Genomic DNA, 19,384 nt, shown 5'->3' with positions numbered 1-19,384 from the left:
TAGAAGCAGCTGCTAGCTCACATTGCATCTAGGCAGTAGCGTGGCATTTTGTCCCTGAAGACACCGAAACACAGACATCTCATCCCTTCATTAACATTCTCTTTTCTATCCACATTTTATTATGCCTAAATAATGTTTTTTGGTTGGTCGTGGGCTTGAACTCTGGGGCTGGGCACTGTCCCTCAGCTTTTCAGCTCAAGGTGAGTACTTTACCACCTGAGCCACAGTGCTACTTCTGGTTTTCTGGTGGTTAATTGGATAAGAATCTCATGGATTTTCCTGCCTAGGCTGGCTTTGAACTGCGATCCTGAGATTGCAGTCTCCTGAGTAGCTAGATTATAGGTGTGAGCTGCTGGTACCTGGCCTTAATAAATTTTTAAAGCAAGTACCAAGGCTTGATCTCAGGGCCTTGAGCTCTTGTTTGACTTTTTCTTATGCTAACTTGCTCTGACACTTGCCATGTCTCTAGTCTAGCTTGCTTTTGCTGGTTAATTAGAGTCTCTTGGGCTGTCCTGTTGGATCATGCTTATGAACCGGGATCTTTAGGTCCCAGCTCCTGGTACCAGCCCCCTGGGCACCCAGCTCCTAAATAATTTTGTGAAACCATGATGTCCATGTGTAAAGTAAACACAGGCGTGAGCTCATCATGCAGTGAGTCCAGGCTTTCGATTGTTCCAGCGTGGCTACTGGGAAGGACGGAGGTGGTCCGATCCTGATTTGGGTGTCACTGTGTTCTGGTAGCATTACCATGAACGTTACAAGACTAGGGTTGTGAGCTTACTGATGGCTTAGAAACCCAAGTGATACTGTCCTGAGAGAGTGCCCCACTTCCCTGAGTAATACAAAGATAGAATAATTGTCTGCTCATTCACTCTTTCATTTATGGGAGTTCCTAAAAATGTCAATGAATCTAAGACGAGACATTTTCCTGTGTGGATATTTGGTGTCAGCCACATCATCAGGTTGTTCTCTGTGGAGTCCTCTTCAGGTAGACATTGTCATTTCTGTCTTCTCATGCGTAGCATCTGTACCTTGTCCTCACCAGCTGTGTTCAAGCAAAGCAAGGTCCTTACATATGAAATGCAGTGCTAAGCACTTGGTATCACTACGTTAAGTAATTCTAGCCAAGATCACAGCACCAAACACTTGACTGGCTATTTGTGCCCATCCATGGCTTCTGACCATGGCAGAGTGGGCGGTCTGCCTGCCACTGGATCAGGACAGACACTGCATCTACCCCAAAGCGGCTTATAGAGGGCACTTCCTGCTCCAGCCTGCTTCTCACATCCTGAAGGCTGAAGCAGCAGCCTTCAGGCGGCCTGTAAGTTTATATAGATTATAATTAGCTGTCATGTGTCTGATTCGTGATGGTGTTTGTGGCTTAGGCTGTTGATACTGAATCCCTTTAAGATGGCTGAGGGTTGAGCCTTCCTCTGTATTCTACAATCTGTTCAGACACAAGTTTTTTTTGTTTTTGTTTTTTTTTGTCGGACGTGGGGCTTGAACTCTGGGCCTAGCGCTGTCCCTTAGCTCTTTAGCTCAAAGCAAACGCTCTACCGCTTGACCCACAGTGCCACTTCTGGTTTTCTGATTGGAGATAAGAGTCTCACAGACTTTCCTACCTGGGCTGGCTTTGAACCACGATCCTCAGATCTCAGTCTCCTGAGTAGCTAGAATTACATATGTGAACCACTGGTGCCCAGCCAGACACAAGTATTAAGTCCAGCAACAACGCATTTGAAGTTTTACCCTGTAAGATGTGTGACTGACCGCACACTAAGGAAACCGGCATTTCTTTTTCAAATGGACCCAGGTTTTCATTGTTATAATGATTACATAGGAAAGATGTGTACAGATGGCAGAGTGAAGTTAGAAGCGTGGAGGAGTGTGAGGGGAGCTGGCCACTGCACCCCCTCCCTCCACCCCGGCAGGCCTTGAGGCCATTCTGCTTCATCTTGCCGGGTCTTTTCTGGTCATTGTCTTCCTTGTCCAGGTGTAAACAGGTGTCACTGGGGCCTTGGGGACAGTGTGTTTACTTCGAGCCCAGGCACACATTGAAGGAGCGCAGTCAGGCCTGCAATCAGCATGACCCTGAGCTGGCTCAGCTTCCACTCAGAGGAGTGCACGTGTTCTCTGTACAGAACAGTGGCACTGCAATTATCCTTCTCGAAATGCTAGTTCCAAGAGATAGGACAAAGCTGACAGCTTTGTTCTGAGTGTGTGTTTGTGCTTTGTTCGCAGGAGAAATATGATTGTGCAGTGAAACGAGCAAGTATTAAAATTGTGACTCCTGATTGGGTCCTGGACTGCATATCCGAGAAAACCAGGAAGGAAGAAGTGTTTTACCATCCTCGTCTGATCATCTATGAGGAGGAGGAAGAGGAAGAAGAGGAAGAGGAAGAGGCCGAAAACGAGGAGCAGGACTCTCAGAACGAGGGTAGCACGGAGGAGAAGTCGAGCCTGGCCAGCTCCCGGGAGGGCTCCCCTGGCAACCGGCAGTTTTCTCCCAAGCCCAGCACCGAGACCTCCAAAGGGGAATTGATGTTTGATGACTCTTCAGACTCCTCGCCAGAAAAGCAGGAGCGGAATTTAAACTGGACCCCCGCGGAAGTCCCACAGCTTGCCACGGCAAAGCGCAGGCTGCCTCAGGGAAAGGAGTCTGGGCTCATTAACTTGTGTGCCAATGTCCCGCCTGTCCCAGGTAACCTCCTGCCTCCAGATGTCCGTGGGCTCATGGCCTCTGGACAGAACCTCCCAACTTCTGAGCGATCAGACATGATAGCTACCTGGAGTCCAGCGGCGCGGACGTTGAGAAATATCACCAATAGTGCTGACATTCAGCAGATTAACCGACCATCAAACGTAGCACATGTAAGTCTCCAAAGGAAACGTAAATGTTGGAATTAAGCATTGGGTTTCACAGCTCTGTCAGTGATGCTTTGTCGTGTTTCCTGCTTCAGACCAAGTAACTTACAGGCACTATTTATTTGAATGAGAACCTTACCATCAAGTTTGTACGAAGTATCCACAGTCCAATGCTGGGTAGAAGAGCTGCTCCCAGTGTTGGACCACAAGATGATAGCTCACCTATGATGTCCACACTGCGGCAAAGTCACTACAGGCCCGTTTCTCAAGACACTGCTGTGTGGGCAAGGCCAGACGGCTGTTTCAATGTGTCGCCTTCTCTCTGGAGAGAGCAGGATGGCAAGAAGGGTCTTGTGGAGGTGATGTGAAGTCAGGGTTGAAGGGTGAGGAGGCCACCAGGGAGTCTGAGGACAGAGTTCCCAGGGGAAGGAGCTGCAGTTAGGGAGGCCCGGTGTGGGGGAAGACCGCTGGGGGTCAGCGGGTGCGGGAGGCCTGGGAGGATGGGGCAGGCCTGGCTGTGCCGTGGTGAGCAGGAGCAGCGTGTGTATTCTGCGCAGCGTGGTCGTGTTGAGTCAGGGTGAGGTGGGATCAGTAGGCCTGGGATCTAGCGGGGGCGGGGAGGGAAGCAGGGGGATCCCAGCTTGCTGGGGAGCCAGGGGAAAGGATGGTTCAGTGAGGACCGAGCTGGGGAAGGGCTATCCGTTTGAAGCCTTAGCTTTGGGGCTTCCCCCGAGCGGAGGGGGCCCTGAGCGGTAAGAGCCCTCTGGGACCAGGCAGCTTTTGTCTTCAGAAATGAGGTCTCTGGGGTGGACTTCACCACGCCCTGTCCTCTCCCAGGTGTGGTTGCATGACTCGATTGGAGGTGACCAGTCTGTGTGATTGCCCTAGAGGTAATTGTGTCTGTGTGCCTGTGTAGAGGTGACTGGGTCTGTGCGTCTATCTAGAGGTGACTGAGTCTGTGATTGCCATCCTAGAAGTGACCAGATCTGTGTGATTGTCATAGAGGGAACTGACTCTGTGATTGTCCTAGAAGTAGTTGTGTCTGTGTGTCTGTCTAGAGTGACTGGGTCTGTGTGTCTGTCTACAGTGACTGGGTCTGTGCGTCTATCTCGAGGTGACTGAGTCTGTGATTGCCATCTTAGAGGTGACCAGGTCTGTGTGATTGTCATAGAGGGAACTGACCCTGACTGTCCTAGAGGTAATTGTGTCTGTGTGTCTGTCTAGAAATGACTGGGTCGGTGTGTCTGTCTAGGGTCACTGCGTCTGTGACTGACATGGGTCCTGAGCATGATAGGGTGGAGAAAGCCATGGAATTGAGGTGGCTGCAGAGGTGACTGTCAGGGCCCGTCCAGGCTGTCCTTCGTCTGAGCACTGGCACCCCTACAGTAGGAGAGATGGTGGACTGGGCGGAGACAGCCCTCTTGGTGCGGAGAGCATGTCCACACATAGGCACCCATCGAGGTACTGGGCTGGGCTTTAGAGAGAAGCAGGGGGACCAGCTGGAATCGGGAAGCTAGAGGACATGACAGTGGAAGTGCTGCTTACCCACAGTGGTAGCTGGAGGTGAAGAGGACTCTTTACATTTCTGAGGGCTGGGAAGGTGGCTCAATGGTAGAGCGCTTGCCTCGCATGCATTAGGCCTTGGGTTCGATTCCTCAGCACCACATAAGCAAAAAGAAAAAAGCCAGAAGTGGTGCTGTGGCTCAAGTGGTAGAGCGCTAGCCTTGAGCTGAAGAGCTGAGGGACAGCGCCCAGGCCCAGAGTTCAGGCCCCACGACCGGACCCCCCCCCAAAAAAAAAAAAAAAAATTCTGACCTAGGAACTTGGGAGGGCCCACCTTTGGGGAGGTGGTTTTGGCCAAAGACCTGCCTGGGCCACCCAGGAGGCTTGTCCCAAGCAGCTGGAAATAGGGCCTAATGAGCTCCCAGAGTGACACGGAGCCAGCTGAGAGAAGTATAAAAATGGCTGGAGAAGCAGGACTCCCTATTCCTGGTGGAGGTTAGGCACAGCAGGCAGTCCTGCTCCGTGCTGCCGAGGCAGCGGACCGTGCTGCCTGGTTACTGCACACTTCTCCGCCGGCGGGTCCCCCGTAGCAATCGGCTGATCTTGGTTACAGTGGAAGTCAGTGATGAGCGGGGAGTTGGGACATCTCTGGCCCCGCATTTGACTGCCTCCTCCAGGATCCAAGGAGGAGCGGGTAACTCTCCTCCCAGAGAGCATTCCAGCAAGTAAGAGTACAAGGACATTTTACTGCTAAATGGGAAGAACTTTGTAAAATTCGGGCCTCCTTGTTTTTCTGAGGTACATTGACACGTTGTAGCTCAGGCTGGCCGGAACTCTATTGTCTTCCCGCCTCACCCACCTCGGTACTGGGATTACAGGTGCATGTCAGCACACCCGAATGGGAAAAGGAGTTTTTGAAATGTTAGATATCTGAGCCAGATTTAGTTTGACGTGGAATTGTGGTGGCAGGCACAGCGACCAGTCAGCCTCCTGCTGAAATTGCAGGTCTGGTCAGGTATCAGGTGCCTGCCCCATGCTCAATATGTCGAATGCAGTAGCTCAGACGTTAGAAGGAGAATCGTGACAGTTATAAGGGGAAAATTCAAAGCTGACTTCTAGAATTGCTGGTTGTGGTAAGGCACAAGTTACTTGACTAAGTAAGTAGAATTTTTACTTTTCTTCTGTTCCTCAGAATGAAACGTGTTTTCAGTCAAAGGCAGAGCAGAAGGTTGGAAAGGGAAGTGAGTGGTGCAGCCGGCGTGGTGACAGACATCTCCATGGCTGGCTGCCAGGTGCTCAGGGTCCCGGGCCAGTGCCCATCTTCAGTCTTGGCCCGGGCGCATCCTATACCGCCATCTTTTTTCTCCTGGAGCAGGCGAGATAAATCTTCCAGGGACCCTTTTTAGCCCCTGCACCTAAAACTCAAGACAAGCAGCTGTGGGTTGCCTCCTGTCACACCTGACCTCCCTCGTCCCCACTCTCCACAGTGTCCTGTGTGCGGAGGCTGCCTGGGCCTCCCGGGGTCCTCTGGGCCCTGGACTGGCTCCACCCGCTGTGTGAGGGGAGCCCACCTGGACTGGGGTGAGTGGTGCGCGGGGAGTGGTGTGTCTGGCCTGTTCATCGCGGCAGGCAGTGTGAATGTCAGAGGGTGGAAAAGTGTTCAAAATGGAAATAGTCACGGGACTCAAACTCCTGCCTGCCCTGGCTCCCTTCTCTGTCCCGGGGACAGCACGGGGGAGCCCAGGCTGGGTGAGGCTCACCGCTAGGCCGTGTGTGCCAGCAGGTCTCCACATGTGGCCCGCGGGCACCCATGCTGCTTGGGTGGAGAGGGAGCGGAGCTCTCCTCCCATCACTGGTCAGGTGTGCCTTAGCAGAGAAGAAACCACCCTCTGAAGTACAGAAAAGAGGACAGCCGCAAGAAGTGGGGCTCAGACTCTGGTGGTTGGAGGGTGTTCCATCTTGTGCCGTGTTTGTCGTGTGTGGAGGCACAGGGAAAGTCATTGCTAATGGCGTCTGCTGACATCTCCCCAACCTCAAAGTCTAGACAGACCCTGGGCTCGCACCCCACCAGGGCTGGGCACTGGAAGGTGACGTTGTACCCACACTGTATCATGTCTGAGGAGGGGGGAGCAGGCACCCCTGCGGTGAGGGCTTGAACATTGGTACGTCACCAGCACGGTATGTGGATGCACAGAGCAGGTGCTGTGAGGGAAGAGGTGGCCTGGCTGGGCTGAGCTGTGGTTGGATGGAGCCACTCCTGGCGTGAAGCTTGACTTCCTGCTTCCATCTGCGTGGCCTGCTTTCATTGATCTTGTCCATGGGGGCCTTGCTGTATTGGGCGCTGGGCCACAGGCAGGAGGAAGTGGAAGACAGCAGGTGTGGGAAGAAAGTTGGGGTCAAGCTGCATCTGCCTCCCAGAGGCCTAAACATCTGTCAGTCGAGAGCAGGTCCAGAGCAGGCTGTGGAGGTGAGGGAGAGATGGCAGCGTGAAGGGATCACACTCTTCCCAGAACCCTGGCGGAAGCTGCCAGCCTGGTCTCACTGTCTGTCTGTCAGGAGTGCGAATAGTTCACTTTCAGATTTTGGTTTTGTCAGTAGAGAATTACTTTATTTGCTTTGTTGGTGTTGGTGATACATAGTAAATATGCAAGAAAGATGCAATCGTGTTTTTGAAGTTTCCAGTCATTTAATGCTCCTATTTACTAGACTATTAACTGGGTAAAATGTCCAGGTAGCCTCTACAATGAGAGACAGTTTTAGTTACTTTTCTGGATCTGTCAATGACAGTGTGGCCTCACTTTTTTTTTCTAGATCTTACAGTCCCTTTCAGCACCCACAAAAAATCTAGACCACCAGGTGAATCACAGCCAACAGGGACATGCCAATGCCAGCGCGGTGCTGTTTGGCCAGGTGAAAGGGGCTGCAGAAGCCCCCGTGCTCCAGCAGCACCATCAGCCGCCGCCGCCCCAGGTCCTACACCTCCAGCCGCAGCAGATGATGCCGTTTCCGCAGCCGCCGCCACCGCAGATGTCCCAGCAGCCCTACCCTCACCCCCCGGCACACCCATTCCCGCAGCCGCCCCCGCCGCAGGTCCATCAGCATCAGTTTCCCCAGCAGCAGCTGCCGTTCCCTCAGCAGCCGCTGCACCGCCCGCCACAGCATGCGCAGCCCTTCCAGCCTCAGCAGGCCCTGCAGCTGCACCAGCTGCAGCACAGCCTGCTTCAGCAGCAGCACATGCAGCAGCAGCAGCAGCAGCTCCAGCGCCTGCACCACCAGCAGCAGCAACAGCACATGCAGAACCAAGCAGCAGCACAACACTTGAGCCAGCCGCCTCAGGCACTGCCGCACCAGGTCCCACCCCAGCAGCCGCCACCGCCACCACCGCCGCAGCCACCGCCGCCGCAGCAGCTGTTTGGACACGACCCGACTGTGGAGCGTTAGTAGTGGATATTCTTTCCTTCTCTCCCAGTTGCGTACTTGCAGAAGTCCTTTGAGGGAGTACGTAAGGATTCCCACCTACTGATGAGTACAAAATGGAGGCTGAGAATTCATGAAAAAGTGAATCCGAAATCTCACGAGCAGTAGTTGGTGGATAGTGGGATAACTGCACTTGGTTGTTTTGTGGTACTGGAGTTTGAAGTGGCCCCAGGCTTGCGAGGCAGGAGATCTTCTACTGAGTCATGCCTCCAGTCCATTTTTGCAGTGGATATTTTTGAGGTAGTGTTAACTTTTGCCCAGTATGCGCCTGGCCCACAATCCTATTTTAAACTAACTACCATAGTTGGAATGACAGGCATACATATGCTACTGTGCCCAGCTTTTGGTTAAGAAGGAAGCTTGCAGACTCTTTGCCTAGCCTTGAACCACGGTCCTCCTGATCTCAGCCTCTTCACTGGCTAAACTATGACTTCTTTCATATTTTGGGACATCTTTTATTTCATTCATTCATTCATTCATTCATTTTTGTGCTGGTTCTGGGGTTTGAACTTACCGTCTGTACTTTTCTCTTGAGGCTAGCGCTCTACCACTCAAGCCACAGCTCCACTTTGGACTTTTTTGGTGGTGTTTTTGATTTTGCCAGTCCTGGGGCTTGAATTCAGGGCCTGGGCACTGTCCCTGAGCTTCTTTTGTTCAAGGCTAGCACTCTACCACTTGAGCCATAGCACCACTACTGGCCTTTTCTGTTAATGTGGTACCAAGGAGTTGAACCCAGGACTTCATGAATGCTAGTCAAGTACTTTGCCACTAAGCCACAATCCTAGTTCCTTTTTTTTGGTGTTAATTGGAGGTAAGAGTCACACTTTTCCTGCCTGGGCTGGCTTTGAACTGTGATCCTCAGATCTCAGCCTCCTGAGTAGCTAGGATAACAGGTGAGAGACATTGGGGCCTGGCTGGGACATCATTTATGGAAGTGAATGTTGGTGTGTAATAGAATATTTAGGCTGCACCAAAGACTAAGAGGATGTAGTGGTCAGGCATAGGTTTTGCTTTTATTTTGTAATGGTCCTTTTATATAGTTTCTTTTATATAGGAATTGGTATATTTGTAGCACTTTTCCAAATGTACTTAGATTATTGATGTATTTACATTACCTCATGGTTGAGAATAATGAACTACTGGGCACTGGTGGCTCACACCTGTAATCCTAGCTACTCAGGAGGCTGAGATCCAAGGATTGCAGCTCAAAGCCAATCCAGGCAGAAAATTTCATGAGATTGTTATCTTCAAATAACCAGCAAAAAGCTATACTGGATTCATGGCTCAAGTGGTAAGGGCTCTCTAGTCATTCAAAAGCGGAGCTTGAGTTCAAGGCACTGATTTCAAGCCTTGGTATCTGTATAAAAAAAGACGGATTAAATAAACCCACACTGAACTGAGAAAATAGACTCTGTGTACATACTCATAGAGTTTTGTTTTGTTTTTTCTGTATAATTCTTTTATAGTTCCAGAAGAAGGCTTCTTACTTGGATGTGTGTTTGCTATTGCTGATTATCCAGAGCAGATGTCAGATAAGCAGCTGCTGGCCACATGGAAAAGGGTGAGCATGCTGGGAAGAAGGGAACTTGTGTGTGATGAGCCCCTAAGCGTAGACTGGTATCCACATGTTCACCGAGACGCCTCTGGGTGCTTTTGTTGTTAGCCTTCCTAGACTGGCTGTCCATATAGTTGGCCATGTTCACTGAGACGTGTGAGTAGTTTTGCTGTCAGCTTTCTTAGACTGGCTGTTCATATAGTTGGCCCTGTTTACTGAGACACCACTTGGTGTCTGGAACTGGGAAGGTCACTTTTTCTGGGTTTTGTTTTTGTAACTTGGTAGGCAAAGGTCTTTACCATTCTTGAGACATTTGTCTGTAATTAGCAGGGTGGTACAAGGTCAGATATTTGGTGACCTTGGACCCTGACCATCAGTTAGTGTGTCTCCTAAGTATGCTGTTTCTCCAAAGACAAGTGTTAGAGAATTCTAGAGTGTCTAGTCTAGGAAGGGATCTCAAGGTTTCTGGTCTAATTGTGGGATGATAGTCCAGTTTGTGTGTACATGTGTGTGTCTGTACATGTATATACTTGTGTGCCAATATTGAGGCTTGAACTCAGAGCCTGGGCACTGTCCCCTTTGCTTTCTCATTCAAGGCTAGCCCTGTACCACTTGGCCACAGCTCCACTAGTGTTTTTTGGTGGTTAATTGGAGATAAGAGTCTCATGGACTTTGCCCGCCCAGGCTGGCTTGGACCATGATTGTTAATATCTCAGCCTCCCAAGTAAGGATTACAGGCATGAACCATTGTCACCCAGCTGGTAGTCCACTTTTTATTCAGTATTTCTCATGGTGGCCTGTACTTACCATGCTCCAAATCAAAACTGAGTGTTTGTGTACGTGTGTGCATGTGCACACGTGTGTGTGTGCTCATTAGCCAGGTTTAAGTAGGCCTAAACATGTCCTGAATGTACTTTACTGTAAACATTCCTGATGTTTAAATCTGATCTATGTTAGCATACTGCATGACTGGGGATTGTTGGATAAACAGATTATACGAATGGATAGAGCCAGGAAAGTACAGGCCGGCTGGTGGTGTGGGTTAGAAGTAACATGAAGCCTTACGGGGAGCCAGTGTGGGCAGGTGTTGAGTTTGGATGAGGTTGTTCCCAGACTGAGCCTCGCAGGATAAGAGTAAGGACTGGGGGAGGTGGTATAGCTCAGGCAGCCTGAGAAGGCAGAGGTCCTGGGGAAAAGGCTAGGAAGCGCGGGGATGGGTGAAAGTCCCTGAGAGAGACAGGAGGTTGGGTCCCTGCAGGGATGGATGGAAAGTCCACAAGCTTGGCTGGGATAGCCCATGAGATGGAGAGGTTGGTCGTGTCTTTTAATTCTGGCATTTAGTTTTCCACTTCCCAACCTTTATAGAGCAGGGGGTGAGTAAAGGGCCTGATGTGCACGTTGCAGGGCAAATTGTTGACTTCGAGGGAGATCAGCAGGTTGATCAGCTGGCCAGACAAGGAATGACTTCACCAGGACAGGGCAGGGATAGGAAGCTTTTCCAAGAATTGTTTCAGCAGAAATTTAAAAAGAGGTGGAAATTTTAGAAGGTGAGATTTATTTATTTATATTCAAATTCTTTATTGTGATTAAGTGGTTACATAATTTCCCAAATTTCACAGTATTGTAGGATAGTGATGCTTAAAGTCACAAACATTCTAACTTCCATAAGGCAAATTGTCTATCGTGGTCTGTAACATTTATGAGTTCTATGAGCTTTGCAATACAGTTATTTCTTCCACATTGGGTGATATGTACATTTCTTTTGTTTTGCATAGTATCAGCTGTTCCCTCTTTCCCACGGTTCCCTCCCTTCCATCGCTGCCATTGAGTTGCTTAGTTCATTTTGGTCAATGTCCAGTGCAGCTGATGGGTCCCGCTGCTATATGTTTTTCCCTGATTCCCTCTAATTCTGTGTCATCCTCCTGGTTTCCCTCCAGTGTACACATATACACCATACATGTGATCAGCAGCATGGGGTTATTTAGTAGTGATTCCACCAGATGAGTGGAAGTCCTTTGTTTCTTAAGTCCTGTTAATTGTGTTGTATCACCTAACATTTTGGATTTAACATCCACTTATCAGGGAGACCATGTACCGTTTGTCTCTTTGCTCTTGGCTTACCTCGCTCAACATGATTTCTTGTAGCTCCATCCATTTCCCTGCAAATGCCATTATTTTGTCCTTTCTAATGGCTGCATAATATTCCATTGTGTATAGATACGACAATTTTTGGATCCATTCATCTGTGGTGGGACATCTGGGTTGTTTCCATATCCTGGCTATTGTGAACAGTGCTGCAATAAACATGGAGGTGCATGTGTTCTTGTATACTGGTTCCTGTTGTTCATGATAAATGCCTAGAAGTGGTATGACTGGGTCATAAGGGAGGTCAATATTTAGCTTTCTGAGGACCCTCCAGACTGCTTTCCAAAGTGGTTGTATAAGTGTACATTCCCACCAGCAGTGTAATAGGGTTCCTCTTTCTTTGCATCCCCTCTAGCATTTGTTGTTGGCTGACTTTAGGATGTGGGCCATTCTGACTGGGGTAAGGTGGTATCTCAGGATTGTCTTTATTTGCATTTCCTTCACAACCAGGAATGGTGAACATTTCCTCATGTGTTTCTTTGCCATTTTTATCTCTTCTTCTGAGAAGTCTCTCTTTAGTTCTCTTGTCCATTTAGTAATTGGTTTGTTAGGTTTGGGAGGGATTAGTTTCTTGAGTTCCCTGTATATACTGGATTTTAATCCCTTGTCTGATTTATTGCTGGTAAATATTTATTCCCAATTAGTTGGTTGTCTTTCTAGTTTGGTTGCTATCGCTTTAGCTGTGCAGAAACTTTTTATTTTAAGGTAGTCCCATTTGTCGAGTCCCTATCCAATTTGTTGTGATTCTGGGACTCTGTTCAGGAAGTTCCTGTCTGTGCCATAAGTTCAAGTGTCTCTCCTACTCTGTCCTGCAGTAGTTTCAGAGATTCAGGTAGCTGTTAAGGTCTTTAATCCATTTTGAATTGATGTTGGTGCATGGTGACAGGCTGGGCTCCACTTTTAGTTTTCTGCATGTGGCCTCCTAGTTTTCCCAGCACCAGTAGTTGAAGAGGCTGTGCTTCTTCTACTGTATGTCTTTGGCTAAGAAGGTGATATTTAGAAATCTTTCTAAAAAGGGGCTGGGAAGGTGGTTCAGTGGTAGAATGCTTCCCTTGCATGCATGAGGCCCTGGGTTTGATTCCTCAGCACCACATAAGCAAAAAGAAAAAAAGCCGGAAGTGGTGCTGTGGCTCAAGTGGTAGAGCGCTAGCCTTGAGCTGAATTGCTGCGGGACAGCGCCCAGGCCCAGAGTTCAGGCCCCACGACCGGACCCAAAAAACAAACAAAAAAAGTCTAAAACTAAAATACAGGAGCAAATTTGGACAAGGTCAGGATGAGGCAGGCTGTCTAGCATGTGTGCAGTGCTGGACAACACTAGAGCAGCACAGTGTGCAGTGGTGGACGACAGTGGGGCAGCACAGTGTGCAGTGCTGGGAGACAGTGGGGCAGCACAGTGTGCAGTGGTGGACGACACTAGGGCAGCACAGTGTGCAGTGCTGGGAGACAGTGGGGCAGCACAGTGTGCAGTGCTGGACGACACTAGGGCAGCACAGTGTGCAGTTGTGGGAGACAGTGGGGCAGCACAGTGTGCAGTGCTGGACAGTGGGGCAGCACAGTGTGCAGTGCTGGGAGACAGTGGGGCAGCACAGTGTGCAGTGCTGGACAGTGGGGCAGCACAGTGTGCAGTGCTGGACAGTGGGGCAGCACAGCGTGCAGTGCTGGGAGACAGTGGGGCAGCACAGTGTGCAGTGGTGGACAGTGGGGCAGCACAGCATGCAGTGGTAGAAGACAGTGGGGCAGCACAGCGTGCAGTAGTGGGAGACAATGTGGGGCAGCACAGCGTGCAGTGGTGGGAGACAGTGGGGCAGCACAGTGTGCAGTAGTGGGAGACAATGTGGGGCAGCACAGCGTGCAGTGGTAGAAGACAGTGGGGCAGCACAGTGCAGTGCTGGGAGACTGGGGCAGAAGCTGAGGGCAGTGATTTCCACCGGCCTGACACAGCTGCCAGTCAGATGCCAGGAATACAGATATGTTCAGACATGTGTATCTGGTGGGCAAATTTTCTTCTACGGGCCCCTGGACATGGCAGCAAGGTGAATGTGCAACCATGAGAAGCAGGAGTTGAAGGAGCCGCCACCAGTGCTTGGCCAGTGGAAAGAAAACAGGGACAGAGCAGGCACATGTGGGTCTGGAGTGCTGGCCTTGTCCCAGCCTCATCCAGCTGATCTGTAAGTAGTTACAGGAAAAGAGACACTTCTGACAAAGTATGTAAAGCAGAGCAGGATTGCTTTGGGGTTTTGGCCTGTGCTCTGACATCCTGTGAAATCCCTTCCTGGTGTGTAGGAGTTTGAATTGAATTTTAATTTGTGCTTAATGCCTGGCAACTACATTCTTCATTTCCAGCTGAAGTGTTTGCACGTAAAGTTTTGCTATTTATTCGTGTAATTCTGATTTGTTTGGTGGTATGGTGGTGTGTTGTGTGCATGTGCATGTGTGTGTGCACATACACGTGTGTAAGCACCAGTACTGGGATTTGAACTCAAGGTTTTATGCTTCATCTTCTTTGCTGGCACTCCATCGCTGGAGCCATGCTTCCAGTGGGGGCTTTTTGCTGGGTAGAGATTGCAGTCTCATGGATTTGTCTGTGGGCTGGATCCAAACCTAGATCCATGGTCTCAGCTTCCTGAGGAGCTAAGATTGTAAACGAGACCTACCAGTGCCCAGCTGAGCAGTGGTTTTCAAAGGAGTGAGTCTGCCCCCGTGGGGCATTGGTAGCACCCAGAGGCATTGCTCCTGTCTCTAGGGGTGCGGGGCACCCTGGCCACTATGCCATACAGAAGTTGCTTGTTCAGAATGTCAGCAGTACAGGAAGGAGAAGATGCAGGTTTAGGAGAACATTTTGGTTTTCTTGCTGGAAACGGGCTGTGTGGGAAAGCGATAAGTTCTTTTAGTAAGTCTTATTTGAAGTTGCCATTCTTCTGTATTCTGGATAGCTGAAATTGATGACAGTTCTGACCTTTGGTGTAGATCATCCAGGCACACGGCGGTACTGTGGATCCCACGTTCACAAGCCGATGCACCCATCTTCTCTGTGAGAGCCAAGTCAGTAGTCTGTACGCACAGGTAAGGAAAGTACTTGCCTGGGACTTGGAGTAAGTGGTCATTGTTGTTTCAGCCTTACATTCTTAAAACTTTTTGGACTTTAAAAAATAATGAAGTTCCTTATTTATTTAACTTGTGCTGGTCCTGGGGTTTGAGCTCAGGGCTGGGTGCAGTTCCTGACATTGGTTGTTCAAGGCTAACACTCTGCCACTTGAGTAGGCTGGCTTTGAACCACCATCCTCAGATCTCAACCTCCTGAGTAGCTTGAGCTACTAGTACCTGCATCCTTGTTAACTTTTGTATGGTTTTGTTGGCTAGATACTTTTGTGCATACTTGTCTTTGAACAGTAGAGATAGAAAAGGAAATTCCAGGTAAACCAGGCACTAAGAGTTAACTCCCAGTCCCCACAAAGCAACACTGACGAGAGGAATTCTGTAGCGTTGTGGTGCACTGCAGGCAGGGGCTGGACGGGCTGCACCCCTGAGCACAGACTTCTCCCCAGCTCTACCGCTTTGCCCTGCAGCTTCAGGCTTCCTCTTCCTGAAAGTCTGCAGATGCACCGTGTGAATGTAATGGGCAGCCCTTAAGAACCCTTCGCTAAAGAGGGACACTCACTGGCCCTACTTTGTAGTTGAAATGTAGAAACATGAGCTTTCTTCTGTGGTTAGTTTTAGGTGTTTATGTCTTTATACATTGTGGTATGTTGCTAAAGGAAATTTTTAATTTTGATGAGCCCAGGCATGATCCCTCCATAGGGGGAGGTTCTCACTCGTAGATAGATAATAACATTTTCAGATCTTTAGAGTGAACAGCTACATTGTCATTGCTACTTTATGTGCCATATGTTACGTGCTGTGCTGTGTCATGAAATTCTTTCCCCTGATGGGAGGTCACTAAAAATGTGGCCTTGTGGTTACACAACCTGCAGCAAACTTATGGTTTTGTGTTTGGTAGGCAATACGTGAGAGGAAGAGGTGCATCACTGCGCACTGGCTAAATACCGTCCTGAAGAAGAAGAAGATGGTGCCGCCCCATCGGGCCCTCCACTTTCCCGTGGCCTTCCCGCCAGGGGGGAAGCCATGCGCTCAGCATGTGAGGCGGGCCCCTTGTTTGTTTTCAGTCCTGCTTCTGTGGGAAGCAGTCATATCATGGCTGACTGCCTCTGGTTTCTGTGTGTGGGGTCCTGGTGTAGAAGCACTGGCACAGTCCATGTGTTAGTTCCTCTGATTCCCCAGAATGGGGATTCCCCAAAAGTCTTTCAAACCCTAAAAGCAGCCTCTGTTGGGCAGAATGTGGTCAATACTAGTACACTCTCCCATGTAAATGATCACAAAGGAAAATGAAGGAACAAAAAAAGATCTTAAAATGTGGATGGTGCCATTACACTTTGTTTCAGCAGTGCTTTGCATTTGGCAGCCCATGTTTATTCTTTTTCCTTCCCCCATCAAGAGCTCTGTGTACAACATTTAACTATTGTAAAATTCTCCTTTTGACATTCATGGAAATGATATTGCCAAGTATGTGTCATGATGTGAAAGGAATAGTAGAAATACACACATGGGTGCATACTGCACAGGGGTGTGGGTGTGGGTGTGTTGGAAGAAGGAGGAGAGAGGAAGTGATTTTTCTTAATGAGTTCCTCTTCTTTCCCCATAGATCATCTCTGTGACTGGGTTTGTTGATAATGACAGAGATGACTTGAAGTTGATGGCATATTTGGCTGGTGCCAAATACACAGGGTATCTGTGCCGGAGCAACACCGTCCTCATCTGTAAAGAGTAAGCACGCTTTGAAACCAGTTTTCATTTTAAATCAACACACAGGAGAGGGACTATTTCAGTGATTCTGTTTCTTTTTTTCCCATTTAACTAATGTATTCTTACTACTTACGCTAAGGGAATTGTACTCATCTTTACACATGTATATAGAATGTACTGCAACCATCTCAGGGCCTCTGTCCCTCTTCCTCCCCTTCCTAAAGCAATTTGAACAGGTTTCACTGCTGTGTTTTCATACTTGGGAACAGTCTCCCTGGGCCCTCTTTTGCATAGAAATCAGAGCGTAATGAAAGAGTGGCTCTTCTGGTCATGGAGACACTAAGCACAGATACCTGTGAAGTAAACAATTAGTGAGTTGGAACTCAAGTTTAGGTAATGGGAATGAGGTGAAAGGGAGACTGGCAGGTAGTCCCATGAGCCTAGCTGAGCTCTGAAATACCCTTAGCCACAGCCAGGTCTCTCAGCACCCCTCTAAGACAAGCCTGTTGCTTCTCTCCCAAGAATGTTTTCAATTGGCTCATGTTGAAAGTAAATGTGGCTTCAGCGTGTGTGTAGCACTAATGTCTAATCTCTGTGGTCTCTCCTCCCAAAAAAGACCAAGTGGTTTAAAGTATGAAAAAGCCAAAGAGTGGAGGATCCCTTGTGTGAACGCCCAGTGGCTGGGAGACATCCTGCTGGGGAACCTGGAAGCTCTGAGGCAGGTCCAGTGCAGCCGGTACACGACCTTCAACCTGCAGGACCCCTTCGCGCCCACTCAGCACCTGGTGCTCAGTCTTCTGGGTGAGTGAGGCTTCCCTTGTTTACTCCAGGCTTGATGACGGGTTTTTACCTAGTTCCCATTTCCTTTACCTTCTCTGCCCAGGAGAGAGAGAGAGAGAGTGTGTGTGTGTGTGTGTGTGTGTGTGTGCGCGCGCGCGCATGCGTATGCGTGTATGCGTGTCAGTACTGGGGCTTGAACTAAGGGCCTGAGTGCTGTTCCTTTTCCTTTTCACTCATGGTTGACATTCTACCGCTTGAGCCACAGCTCCACTTCAGCTTTTTGGTGGTTAATTGGAGATACAAATCATGGACATTCCTACCTGACTGGCTTTTTGAACCATGATCCTCAGATCTCAGCCTCTTGAGTAGCTAGGATTCAAGGCGTGAGCCGCTGATGCTCAGCTTGACAAGGATTTTTGTTGGTTTGAGGTTTGAGCTTGCAGTGAGCACTAAGCGTTCTTTTTAGTCTTGCCTTGTACCAGGTAGCTCTCAGAATGTCCGGACTAGAACATTCACTGCTCTGACAGCACACTGCTAGGCCCACAGATGGCTAGGCCTCCCATTTACCCAGCTCCTCCAGAGGGACTTCCCCATCATGCGTAGGATATAGTTTAATTCTGCATTTACAGAAAGGAACGCATTCAAGAAAGGTCATTCAAATGTGATTTGGTGTTACCTTAAGGAAGGCCAGTCCGAATTTTGGGTGACTGTAATCATGAGAAAGTTCTTCCTCTTCTTGAACCTTGCTTTGCATCCCTGCAATACTCTGGCTGGTCTGCCCTTAGCTCGGAAGCCATTCCAGAGGGACTGGTCCTTGCAGGGCATCTACTCTGAGTGTTTGGCCTAGATCTGCTCTTCCCACAGCACCAACGTGCCATCCTCTCTGGCCAGCCCCGTCCTGTGTAGTGTGGTCCTTCCTGTTGGTGACCTTTCTTCATAAGCGGTGTGCTAGAGACAGGACCGTCTACTAGACACACCCAACCACCCTGCACTCGCCTTGCAGGCCTGTAGTCAGTGGTGGACGCATAGAGCCATGTCTTGTTCCTTCCCTGCTTCATTTTGAAAGGTTTCCTCAACTTGGGAGTTGTACTTACATTTGCCCCTTCTCAGCTTTGTGACCCCAGCACCCACGTCCAGGGTTCCCAGCTTCAGAAAAAGGGTCTTCGTGTCAATAGTGAGTCACCATGAAAAATAACGTGTTTCTCTCTTCAGATGCTTGGAGAATCCCAATGAAAGTGTCAGCAGAGTTACTGATGGTATGTCAAATTAATTCCTCACTTTGGCTTTTACTGTGTTAGTAAATTGCAGTAGGGCTGTATTTGAAAATTACAATTTCTCTTGTCATTCGTCATGTGATGGTGAATGAGGGCTGAATCTTCGCACTTGTCACACAATACGTGGTGTGCCCCAGGTCTGCTCGTTACTTTTAGCTGTTGGCGATGTTCATGTCAGTCCTTCACACCGACACGTGTGAGACCATTACTTAGTTCAGAGAGCCATGTGATTGTGTCTGGAATTGTGAGCGTGTATTTGTTCAGGGGTTGGCAAGGCAGGAACTGAGGACCCTAAGAAGCAGAGGTGTGGTCCGCTGAGGAGGTGGACTCCAGCCCTCGTTGTGCTTTCCCGAGGACTCTGAGAAGCAGAGGTGAGGCCGGTGGAGGTGGTGGACTCCAGCCCACGTTCTGCTTTCCCGAAGTTCCGTGGGGTCTCATCACACTGAAGGGGTCTCCAGTGGGAGACTTCGCCAATGAACACTGGGAAGTTGTGGTCCTTGTGAGTGAGGGCTGTCCACAGATGATAAAACATTGCCCTCTCTGACTTTGTACATTATTATTTTCTTAGGTATCAACAAGACCATTTCAATAATTGTTCGCTGTAGAATTTCTCTGTTGTTACTTGTTGCACTTCAGGAAAGCAGTATTTCCTTTTTTGTCACGAATAGTGGGCCAGGAATGCTTCAGGAGCACACACATTTATTTGTAAATATGTGATCCTTGTTTGTAAAACACGGGCTTCCAGAGTCAGGCGCAGTGGAGTGTGCCTGTAACCCCAGCCACCCTGCAGGCTGAGGTACCAGTGTCCCCAGGCACTTGAAGGCCAGCCAGGCTGGGCTGCACAGCGAAACCCCGTCTCTGAGGATAAAAGGGATTTCCACGGCCTGTGCAACACTCTCGTAGCCTCGGCTGTTGAAGCACACGCGGGACAGCTTCCTCAAGGCGGCCGCGTTGCCAGAGCGACCAGGCAGCCCCAGCCCCCACT

At 49.4% G+C, this 19,384-nt stretch overlaps 1 protein-coding gene across 1 annotated transcript in view; it reads left to right on the top strand.

The window, feature by feature from the left end:
- Paxip1 (PAX interacting protein 1) overlaps window positions 1-19,384 on the top strand; it is a 46,839-nt gene that overhangs the window by 14,658 nt on the left and 12,797 nt on the right. The window contains exons 6-13 of the mRNA XM_042677249.1: window positions 2,242-2,871; window positions 7,180-7,804; window positions 9,312-9,406; window positions 14,513-14,608; window positions 15,543-15,680; window positions 16,245-16,366; window positions 16,962-17,146; window positions 18,338-18,381. Of these exons, the coding sequence (XP_042533183.1) occupies window positions 2,242-2,871; window positions 7,180-7,804; window positions 9,312-9,406; window positions 14,513-14,608; window positions 15,543-15,680; window positions 16,245-16,366; window positions 16,962-17,146; window positions 18,338-18,381 (1,935 nt within the window). The remainder of the gene's footprint in view (window positions 1-2,241; window positions 2,872-7,179; window positions 7,805-9,311; window positions 9,407-14,512; window positions 14,609-15,542; window positions 15,681-16,244; window positions 16,367-16,961; window positions 17,147-18,337; window positions 18,382-19,384) is intronic.

This window comes from Dipodomys spectabilis, unplaced genomic scaffold, assembly GCF_019054845.1.
Source record: "Dipodomys spectabilis isolate Male_0828 unplaced genomic scaffold, ASM1905484v1 ptg000034l, whole genome shotgun sequence".
Lineage (NCBI taxonomy): Eukaryota > Metazoa > Chordata > Mammalia > Rodentia > Heteromyidae > Dipodomys > Dipodomys spectabilis.
Note: the sequence above shows the minus strand (reverse complement) of the source record. Positions and strands in the feature narration are given on the sequence as shown.